This window comes from Lipotes vexillifer, unplaced genomic scaffold (assembly GCF_000442215.2).
Source record: "Lipotes vexillifer unplaced genomic scaffold, Lipotes_vexillifer_v1.1 scaffold680, whole genome shotgun sequence".
Lineage (NCBI taxonomy): Eukaryota > Metazoa > Chordata > Mammalia > Artiodactyla > Lipotidae > Lipotes > Lipotes vexillifer.
The window spans coordinates 1260513-1271812 of record NW_006780838.1 but is presented as its reverse complement, the minus strand read 5'-3'; the positions used below and the strand labels follow the sequence as shown (position 1 = coordinate 1271812).

Genomic DNA, 11300 nt, shown 5'->3' with positions numbered 1-11300 from the left:
TATCCAAAGAAAATTCTAATTTGAAAAGATACATGCACTCCAATGTTCATAGCAGCACTATTCACAATAGCCAAGACATGGAAGCAACCTAAATGTCCACCAACAGATGAATGGATAAATAAAAGGTGGTACATATATACAATGGAATACTACTCAGCCATTTAAAAAAATGAAATAATGCCATTTGCAGCAATATGGATGGACCTAGAGATTATCATACTAAGTGAAGTCAGACACAGAAAGACAAATACCATGTGATATCACTTATACATGGAATCTAAAATTGGATACCAAAACAGACTCACATAGACAACAAACTCATGGTTACCAAAGGGGAAGTGGGGTGAGGGAGGGATAAATTAGGAGTTTGGGATTAGCAGATACAAACTACTATATACAAAAATAAACAACAAGGGACTTCCCTGGTGGTGCAGTGGTTAAGAATCCGCCTGCCAATGCAGGGGACACGGGTTCAGTCCTTGGCTGGGAAGATCCCAAGTGCTGCGGAGCAACTAAGCCCATGCGCTGCAACTACTGAGCCTGCTAAGCTCGTGCGCTGCAACTACTGAGCCTGCGTTCTAGAGCCCATGCTCTGCAACAAGAGCAGCCAACGCAATAAGCCTGCACACCACAACAAAGAGTAGCCCCCGCTCGCCACAACTAGAGAAAGCCCGCACACAGCAACGAAGACCCAACACAGCCAAAAAATAAATAAATAAATAAAATAAAAAAATAAACAGCAAGGCCCTACTGTATAGCACAGGGAACTATATTCAATACCCTATAATAAACCATAATGGAAAAGGGTATGAAAAAGAATGTGAAAGAATATCTACATGTATGTGTGCGTATGTGTATATATATTTGAATTGCTTTACTGTACACCAGAAACTAACATGACATTATATGTAAATCAAGTATACTTAAAAATAAGAAAAAAAAAAATCCCTCTGCTGTGACACCACCTGAAAGTTCACCAAAGGGCCCTGATAACTTGCCTGGAAAGTGGCTGGTTCCTTCACACACTCCCACCTCTTCTCTGCTCCACCCAGAAGTGATGGCACTCCCAGACCCCAGACTGAGCTTCTAGGGCCAGAGCGAATCCCACAGCCAAAACGATGGGTCTGCTGGGGGCTGTGTGTGGAAACAAGTAGCAGGAAGCATGAGTCAGGTACTGTAGCCCTCAGCTGAAACTGGGTCATCACGGCCAGGGGTAGAGTCTTCATCTTTGTCCCCAGTGCTGGGCACAGCATCTGACATTCAGTTTACGTTAACTCTTACCCCAGGCCTTCCCTAAAGGGGAAGGGACCGACCACTTCCCGGAGCTACCAGCAGAGGGAGCAAGCATCTCACAAATGAAAGGAGCTGGCGGGTTGCAGGGTAGTGGGGAGGAGCACCGAGCCCGGCCTTTCTTGAGGTCGGGTCTTCAGAGAAGGGGACCCTGCGGCATTGGTGGCCACCAGTCCCTTCCCCACGATGACATCCCCACGTGCATCCTCAGACCCACCCCAGGAAGAGAAGTTGAGTCACTTGTCCGGGCTGCAGCTGGGAGCGGGGCAAGTGTCAGGGAGTTAGAGCAGTGGCCTGGCTGGTCTACAGCTTAGCCCAGCTGACTGCTCCCTGATCTCACTCTCCCTTACCTCCCCACCTACCAGCCTGCCAAATGGGTGGCTTCTCCTAAACCGGGGAGATAAGATGTCGTTACAAGGACCAAGTCTTCAAGGCTCAGCCTAGGACATGGCTCTTTGACCCCTGACCTCCAACTTCATCTTCTTGTTCCTTTCCGTGAAAGGACAGCCTTATAGATTCCCCAGATGACCTGTCCTAACTACAATCCCAGAAGTACACCCTGTCTCAGGAAGCCCTCCTGTGAAAGGATCCTCCAGCTTTCCCATTGGAACGTTCTGGAGTTCAGGATCCCCGACTCCATGACAGACCCAGAACAGGGTGGCACGTGCCTGGGGACAGCTCTGCACCAGCTGAGATCGGACTGCAGCTCCACAAGGTCCCCGGCTGGTCATGTGACCTCAGCAAGTCACTCAGCCACCCCGAACCTGTTTCCTCATCTGCTATTCCTTGGCCTATTTACTTCACCGAGCTGTTAGGAGATGAAACAAGATAGTGTTTGTAAAAATGGTTTGAGGAAGTGTAAAGTATTGCAAAAGCATGAGGAAGAGCAGCAGTTCTCAGAGCTTGAGGATTGAGCCTTGGGATCAGAACAGTAAGGTCCCTCATCTTTCTTCTAAACTCCATCAGCCTAGAATCTACTTGAAGACTCTGCCCCCAACCCATCAACAGGGAAAGGATGCTACTGCTTCTTGCTGGAGGTCCTTCCCTGAAGGTCTCTGCCTCCTTTTGCAACAAAATGACCCAGATGCTGCAGGTGGCAGCTCTGTCTCGGGTTTCAGTGCAGGTTTATTTCAATTTTATATTTTATTCCAGGCAAGTGCTTATTACATGGATAGTATTCATGTCTCAATACCTAATGTCTTGGAGCATGAACAGCCACTAGAATACAGTTCAATAGTAAAAATACAATATGTACAAAATTAGGGTTTTTGTAGTTTTTTTGTTTGTTTTTTCCCACACAGCAGATGTATCCAAACACATAAAAATCTCTACAGTCTGGGGTCGCTACGATTTATATTTTAGGAAACAGAGACACAGTGACCAAGTCCTCACTGTAAACAAGGGCCACCTCTTTGGGGGATGGGGGTGGGACTCTGGGATGGGGGAAGAAGCAGCTGTTCCTGGAAAGGGCAGGGGTTGTGGTGGCCCCTAATTCCCTTCCAGGAATTCCCTGCCCTTCTTTGGCCCCCCAAGGAACCAACCTCCCCATCTCCCCGAGGTAAAGACTCCCAGCCAGTGAGCCACTCTGAACATCAAAAAGTAAAACACGCATGAGAGGTAAGATGTGTGTGTGTGTGTTTGTGTGCGTGCGCACGTGCGCACGCATCCCCCAGGCTGGAAGGGCTAGGGAGGGGAGGGGCAGGCGGTCCCACGGGGCGAGGACAGATGTGGTCCTGACAGCTCTCAGGGGAGATGCCCAAGGAAGGGCTGGGTGGAGGCTGCCCTCTTGGGCACACAGCGTCACAGCGTTCACGAAAACAACAAAAACAACGGCAACAACACCCATCGTCACCAATCTGGACATAGTCATTCGGCACTAGATTCCGAGGCCCGCACTGCTGCAGTGGGGGCGGGGAGGGGCAGGGGCGCGGGCGGATGAGGTATCTGTGCAGGCGAGGGGCAACTGGCTAACAGGACAGTTTCGAGGTGAGCAGAGCTCAGAGGAGGACGGCTCGCCAGTACTTCTGACTGCTCCTGGGGGCCAGGCCTGCCCTTCTCCCTCTGCTCTTTCTAACATAATCACACCAGGAAGAGTGAAACCAGCTCCGCCCAAAACAGGGTGGTAGTGGCAGTGGCTGCAGGTGCAGAAAGGCGGCAACTGTGAGGTGGGAGCCGCAATTTGGGGGGGTACAGGGTGCCCTCCTAGAGACCTCTGAGGTGTCCAGAAGACCTTCCCTTTCCCCACCCCAGGAGACAAGGAAACAGTCCCCAGGTAGGTCTCCAGGACCAGAAGGAACTGAAAGGGAGTTCTTAGGTGGCTCAATCTATTCAAGACTTTTGCTGGCCTCCTCAGTGTCCCCCTCCCCAGGCTGTCATTTCAAACTTCACACCCAGGAACATTGGCTTCCCCCTCCACAGACACTCTGAAAGGCCATTGGTGAGTGTGTCCAGGTGGGGAGCCAAGTGTGCACATGTGTAACTGAGTGTGTCTGACACAAGGCCACTTGTAATAAATATGCACGTAAAAAGAGAAGCCAAAGCAGTCTGCTGAGGCGAAGGCAGGGAAAACCGTGCCCTACACACAGGCCCCCTTGCTCCTCCCCACCGCAAGCTCAGCCCTGTCCTTGGCCCAGCTGAGGACCTTTCCTCACAGGAAGGTGGTGGCACACAGCAGCCCCCACTTGGGAGGGCAGGCTCAGAACAGCCTGCTGGAGAAAGGGGGACGTTCAGAGGAAAGAAAGATGGTGCCAGAGACGGAGAAGCTGGGTCAGAAGCAACAGTCCTCCCGGGTCTGGCCATGCTCCCTCCCACAGGTCCCCAGGGCCAAGCCCCTGGATTTTAACTTCCTGATTACCTCAACAGCGTGGCTTCAGGCTCCTGGAACCCAGACCAGACGCTGGTCCATCTTCCAGGCAGCAAGGAGGCATCCAGGTGTACTCATCCCTCCAGGGAGTGCACAGTACCGAACAGAGGCCAGACCTCCTCTCTACTTTCTGGAAGCCAAGAGTCAAGTCCAGGGATGGGGACAGGGTCCAGAGCACCCTCCTCTCAGTCCAGACCTGGCTGGAGGTCAAGGGGGGGCAGGAGGAGACAGCCAAGCTCCTCATTCCCCGCCCCCACCCTCAGCCTGCCCTCCTTAAGACAGGAGCCCAGTGGCAAGGGTTGAGGGGCTTGGGAAGCTTGGCAAGGGCTTGGGTTTGGTTTACTATTAGTAGAGAATTGTCTTTACTAGTTTGTTGTGATGAGTCACAATGACTACAACCAGGTTGGAGAGCTCCAGGCTGGGGCACCCACCTGTTTGGAGTCTGTGGGACTCCACACAAGCCACATCCTAGGATCTGTCACCTGTACTCAGAGCAGGGCCCCCCTCAGTCCCCAGCTTTCCGGGCCAAGTTGCTTCAGTTCTGCTTCTCCCCTTTCCCCTCCAGAACCCAGGGAAGACAGCTGAAGCTTGGGAGGGGAGGGCCCGGGCGCTCAGCCATCTCACCAGACAGAGCAATAGCAGCAGCAGCACAGGAAGGTGGGCAGGGGGGGAAGCAGGAGAACACGATGTCCACATCGCACTGGTTTCCGGGGATGGGGGGCGGGAGCGCCTCTGGAGCTGGCACCAGGCCGGACAGGCGGCACATTTGCCAGAGCGTCTCTCATCACTTTGTCAAGTCCTAGTGCAGTGGGGTGACCCCCTGCCCTGTGCCCAGCTCCCTGGGGAGGCCCCTCCCTCCCCTGGCTCAGAGTCTCTGCACCCCCTTCCCCTAGGAGGCCTGGGGGTGGGTATGGGTGGGGCGGGCCTGGGCCTGGCTGGAATGTGTGGAGCTGGTGGGTGGGAGAGTGGGGGACAGGTCTCCCTCCCTGCCCCCACAGGGGGCCTCTGAGTGGCCTCATCCTCAAGCCAGCTTGAGCGTGCTGACTGGGAAGGAGGGCATGGTGACCATGGTCACAGGGTTGAGCACTGTCTGGCCCACCAGCTGGGGGTGGTGCACCACCTGAGCCCCTACGGCTGGCTTCGCCATGACCGTGGCTGGGGGCCCCAGCCCGGCCGTGCCATTCACTTGCTGGTGTGAGAGGGTGTGGGCGATGTGGCTCACCGCCACGGGCTGGCTCACCGCCACGGGCTGCGGGTACAGGGGCAGCTGGGAGCCAAGGTGGGCCACGTGGTTGAGGGCGGCAGGGTGCACCGTGATGTGGCCAATGGGGGGTGTGGCGGGCGCCAGCTGCACAGCAGGGCTGGGGGCCGAGGGGGCGATGTGGGCGATGTGCTTGCCACCCGGCCCTTGCAGAACATGGTTCACAGTCTGGATGACTGAGGCGTGGGTGGTGGCGGTGTGGGCAATGACCGTGGAGCCTCCCCCAGCCGCAGCCACCAGATGGGCTGGAGCGGGCACCAGCGTTTGGGCCGGGGCAGCTGGTGGGGCGGGAGGGGCTGGCAGAGGTGTCTTCTGCTGTGGCGGCGGCGGCTGTTGCCCGGGGAGGTGGGCAGGAGACAGGGCCACAGGCTGGGGGTGGGGAGGCAGAGGCGTGGGCACAGTGCTGGGTGGTGGCTTCGGCAGCTCCGGGCGGGGGCGATGGCTCAGCTTAGGTGGGCCCAGGCCGGCCTGGTCCTCCTCCATATCCTCGTCTATGTTGTCCTCGCCCTCTGTGGGGGGGCACGCAGATAGGCACAGGTCAGAAGGGCTTGGCAGGGAGAGCCTGGAGGAGCAGATGACCCTGGGGGCCCGGAACGTTATGGGGCTGGGGCGGAGCCGACACGGAGCGGGTGGGGGGTGGAGCTCACCGGAAGCAGTGGAGGTGGAGGCCTGGTCGTCGTCAGGCTGGCCCGTCTGCCGGAGCACGCGGTCGATCTCCAGCACGTCCATCCACTGGCTCAGCTCGTGCTTGAGCTCTGCCAGCCGCTGCTGCGTGGCAATCTTTTCCCGCGCCAGACGCTCCATCTCATGTTCATATTCTTTCTCCTTCCTCTTCAGGGACTGGAGAACAGAACCAGTAACAGCAAGGTATCCTGAGCGGCAGCCACGGGGCCCACGGTACCACAAACACCTCCCGCCGCTGCCCTCACCTCCAGATTACCTGGCCCCCAGGGCCAGCTGTGCAGTGACCAGGGGCCCAGGCGGACAGGGGCTGTTGGAGACCACACCTGCCTCCTGGTCCACGGCTCTGCCTAGGGAGGCCCAGCATTTGGCAACCGTGGGCACTCAGGCAGGTGTGGATCCAGGTCAGTCCCTCCCCTACCCCCACATCAACTCCATCCTGAGGGGCTTCGCTGCCTCTTGCCCCATCCACCGTCCTGGCGGCACCTCCCTCCATTCTGCGGAGCAGGACGGAAAGGGTAACAGATTTCTCAGTGGTGTCCAAGGCCCCCGCTGTCATTCACACCATCCTGTCACTCACGGATGCCACAAGCTACCCTCCATGGAACCCATGCCTCAAAGATCCCCAGACGATCCTGCCCTTCTCTCTCCTTCATCATTCACTAGTCTCAACTTCAATACCCTTGGAGGATGAGCCACCAGATTCTGAGACCCCCGTCTCAGCTCCTTGACCTTCTCTATGTCGTCCCTGACAGCTGCTGGCTGTGCACCTCCTCTCCGACCTCCTGGGCTCCTCCCCACGGTGCCCACCTGTGCCGCCTCTCCATACTGCTCTACGTCCACGCTGCCCGCAGCCCTCCAGACGCCCCAGGCTGCTGAGCTACCCCAGGCCCTGCAATGTGCCCCTTCTTCCACACCTGCCCCTGAGCTGCCCCGGCCAATGAGAAACAGCTCTTGGGAGGACAGCACCGTTGCCTCCACCTGAGCACCCCTGGAGAGGTTCCGTCCTTTACGACACGTCGCAGGTAGCTCCTCCCCCGTGACACTGAGGCTACCCACTTCACTAAGAACACTGGAGAGAGCTCCCTTGTCCATGGCACCATCTCCCCTTCAACTCCCCCAGGGCCACAGGCAAGCTCTCAGGTCGACCCTCCCGCAGGTGCTGGATGCCCCGCTACCCAGACTGTGGCAATGCTCCCCTGTCAGAAGTGCCTCCAGTTTCCCTTTGAACGATGCTTATTAGCAGCTCTGAATTGCCAGCTCCTGTCCTGTTTCTCAACTCCCTTCCACACTGAAACTCTCTCCTTGTCCTCTGTGACCTCCCGACTGACACTTTATTAAACCATCTCATCTTAAATCTTGCAGGCCTCCCTGTTGCCAGCTTTTCCTCAGCCCAGGCACGTCATGACTGCTGGGTCCACCAGACAGCAAGGACAATCTTGCTTGCTGCACCCTGAGTCTCTTACCTGACCTGCTCCTGAGCTTCTAGCTTCCAAGACTTGCCATTCACAGTCAAGTGTAGAGCCCACTGGCTCACACACACATCCTCCCTTCTCACCCCTCCAGGTCTTACCTGCTTGTGCTCCAGGCCCACCACTGGGCCCCCCACCTCCTCACTTCCATCCCCATCCCACGTCCTCCCGGTACATCCTCCTGCCCTCAAGCCCTTCTTGGCACTGGCACCACACCTCTGAGTGTTTAATGAGACTGTCAGCATTGAGACTGACACTGGCTCACACGAGCCCCTTAATATTCCACGTTTTGTTTTTCCATCTCAATACATGCTGTCCCTGTCCAACCCTGGGAGCGGGGCAAGGACTGTTCTGCGGTTACCTTACATCCCCTAAGGCTACCAGTGGCCAGGACAGAGCCATGAGTGACGTCTTAGCCTCGGGGGAACGATCTATGATGACTCGAGGGTGTTGGTACCCACCTCTACCCTGTCTCTCCGCCTCATTACAGGAGAATCACAGTCTCTCATTAGACTTGAGTTTCCCCTGATTCCAATTCCTTCGGGCAATTTTGCAACAGCCTTTCCTGACTGTTCACCTGACCTCCCAGGCACAGCAACGTCTTCAACTCCACACACCAGCTAGGCCCAACTTCCCCACGCTCCCTCCTGCAGCCCCAAACTGCTTACATTCCTGGCCTCACAAGTCAGAGATGCCTCAAACATTAATGCCTGTGACACACAACCCAGACACAGCGATGCTCTGTACTGACCTGGGATCTGGCAGCTTTACACCTTTTATACTTGTTGCCAGTCCCAGGCCACACACAGCTCTATCATCCTGGCTTTGAGATTAACCTGTCTCTCCCCATATTTCTGCCAGAAAGATTCCCCACTGCCCTGATTTACACACACACACACACACACACACACACACACACACACATACACATATCTGGCTTCTCACCTGGTTCTACCCTGAGAGGCCAGTGCTAGACATGCCAATTGGATGGAACCACACTAATGATGAGGCCTGGGGTGAGTCAGCCCTCACTCAAACCTGGATGCAGGGGGCTGGAAGTGCCTGTCCGGAATGCTACCTGCTAGCTACTGGGGAGAGTAGACTGCCGGCTCAGGAAGAGAGGATGTCAGGGGCCAAAACCTCCAGTTCTCACCTAGTCCAGCTCTCCACAGGCCTAGAGATCCCTGGAAAGCTTTCCCAGGGTCAAACTTTTCTCCCCATTGCTTCATTCTAAACCCATTTCCTTTCTAAGACTACCTGGATGCGTGGTTTGGTACCTGCCTACTCCTCTTCCGGTTTCTGTCCACTTCACTGATATTGTTTTCAAATCCTTTACTACCTCCAAGGTACTATGGGTCTGGCTGGGGGCTACAGCCTTCCCATAGCTTCCCACCCCAGCACACAACCAAAGCCCTCAGTCTCCCCACCCTACGTGGTCTCTCCAGTACTCCCTCCCAACTCCCATCTGGTGCCCTGCTGCCTCCATCTCTGCACAGCAACCCTCCTGACCACCTTTAACTTCCAAAAATGCATCCTGCTTCCTCCTACTGGAGAAACTTTGGTCTGCACTGGGCTTTCTGCCCTCCACTTGTCTCGGTCACCCTGGCCTTCAGGTCCCAACTCAAATGCCCCTTCCTCAGCAGCGACTTCCCTAACTCCCCAGAACAGATCCTGTGACCCCTATCCCTACTATGCCCTCGTAAAAGAGTTCTCTGTTTGGTTATGTGATACTCTGCTGCAAGACCAACCTAAGGACAGAGATCCACATTTTTTCCTTTGCTCCCCACTTTCCAGCCTCCCAATCAGACACAGGGCTGTCCAAAAGTACCTGAATGAGTAAATGAATGAAGCTGAGGATTTACAGAGAGTCTTGTTTAAGTTTTCCAGCATTTCTGCTTCCACTGCTAGCCCCAGGACAAGTATCTCTTATGGACAGCTTGGGTCCACCTTGCTTCCCACTCAGCCCAGCCCCAAATCCCAAGTCTGCTGGCTCTCCTGAGTCTCTTATTTCTGACTTACTTTCAAATCCACCGTCTCGCAATCAAGGCTTCCGGACCTAAATACGTGCCTACAGGGAGGAACGCGCCATTCCATCCTTCCTACTTCTCGATAATTGCTATCAAGTTAATATTTATAGACGGCCCATCCTCCTCACATCTTTATGACGAAGATACTATTGCTTCTTCCCACTTAGCATCATCGCAGTGCAGAAGAGGAAACCGATGTTGACAGAAAATGTCAAATAATTTAGACAGGGGTTTGCTCCCAGGCTACATGACCTCCTACGGCTGAAAGACTAGCAATTTAGACTCAAACCCAAGTTCTGCAGAAACATCCCAGAAAAAAGCCTCCCGGGGATCCTCGCCTCTGAAACCCGAGGCTGGGTCCCCTGGCCCCTTCTCTCTCTCCCATTCCCTCTCGGATGCCGAGGCCCCGCCCCTCCCGGAGCACGCGCGCACCCACGCGGACCCGGCTTTGCTGCGTCACTCCCCATAGGCCGCACCCTCCCTCCGCGCGCGCAGGAGTCCCGCCCCCTGCCCAGCTCTGCCAATCGGCGGGCCCGGCCCCTCCCCTCCCGTGCCGGGAAGCGGCCTGGAAGGGCGCCAGCCCCTCCACCTCGTCCGGAGGGTGGGCGGAAGGGCGCTCGTTGGCGGAAGGCGGGGAGGGAACTGCCGGCTGGGAGCAGGCCCGAAGCAGCGCCTCCGCCCCACTCCTTCAACAAGTCTGGCTCCGGTTACCTCAGGGCTGTGACCCCTGAGGTAGTTGAGGCCGGGGAAAGGGTGGCCCACCCAGGGCGTGATGCCGCCCAGCCCCCAAGCTTCCCGAGAGCGCCGACTGGGAGACCCTGAGGCTGCCCCGCCTCCGCAGCCCGGGAGCCCTAAGTCCCTCCTACTCCCCAACGGCTACCTCCGGCTCTGTCTCCAGGGCAGCCGAGCATGGCCGTTCGCCCCACCCCCACAGCCTCCTTCCCGGCACGCGGAACCCTCGGCCGGTTTCCAGGGAAACCGAAACTCGGGCCGTCACGGCAACGGTCTTATCTGGCGGTGCCCCCACCCCCGTACTGTAGAGAGGAGCCAATGCCCAAAGGCAAGGGACACACGGCCAGGAGGGTCCCTTAAAAAAGAGCTTTTAAACCCTGAGGGAAGGAGAATGTAAGTCTTTAGGTTCGGTGACCCCGGGGCTTCTCTTCGTCCAGACTGCCGCATTGCACCCTCCTCTAGGTTTACCCCCCAAAGTCAGGGGGTGGCACCTCCGTGCGCTTACTGCAAGGATCTTGGTGCGTCTGGGCTACAAGTCGCGGGCTGGGGGCGGGGGAAGGTGTTTCAAGGGCGCCACCCTGCGGAACGAGCCACGCCCAACCCCCCCGCCCCCCCGTGATAGTCTCAGGCTGAAACCAGTTCCCGCCCAGGCACTGCGGGCGGGCGCGGTGGAGGAGCCGGCCACCCCACGCCCTTCCCACCCGCCGGGGCACTAACGCGCGGCAGGCGGTAAGGCAGGGCCACGGACCGAGCTGACACTGAGCCGCAGGGACCGTGCCGATCGCGGGGCTCCGCGGGGCAGCCCGGCGGGGGAGGGGAGCCGAGCGCCACCACCGCGCTCCCCCGCGCACGCGCGCCGGTCCCCCGCCCCCTCCCGGGCGGGGAGCCCCGCTGACGTCAGCCGGGCCATGTGCTCGGCGCCCGCGTGGAGGCGGGCGGGGGAGCCGGGGGGGGGGCGGGGGGGGGGCCCCGGG

General features: G+C 57.2%; 1 protein-coding gene across 1 annotated transcript in view; it reads right to left on the bottom strand.

Annotated features, from left to right (window-relative positions):
- Nucleotides 1-5174: 5174 nt before the first annotated feature.
- Nucleotides 5175-11300, bottom strand: part of MNT (MAX network transcriptional repressor) — a 15139-nt gene continuing 9013 nt past the window's right edge. The window contains exons 6-7 of the mRNA XM_007454193.1: nucleotides 6062-6254; nucleotides 5175-5923 (exon numbers count right to left, since the gene is read on the bottom strand). Coding sequence (XP_007454255.1) covers nucleotides 5175-5923; nucleotides 6062-6254 — 942 coding nt within the window. The remainder of the gene's footprint in view (nucleotides 5924-6061; nucleotides 6255-11300) is intronic.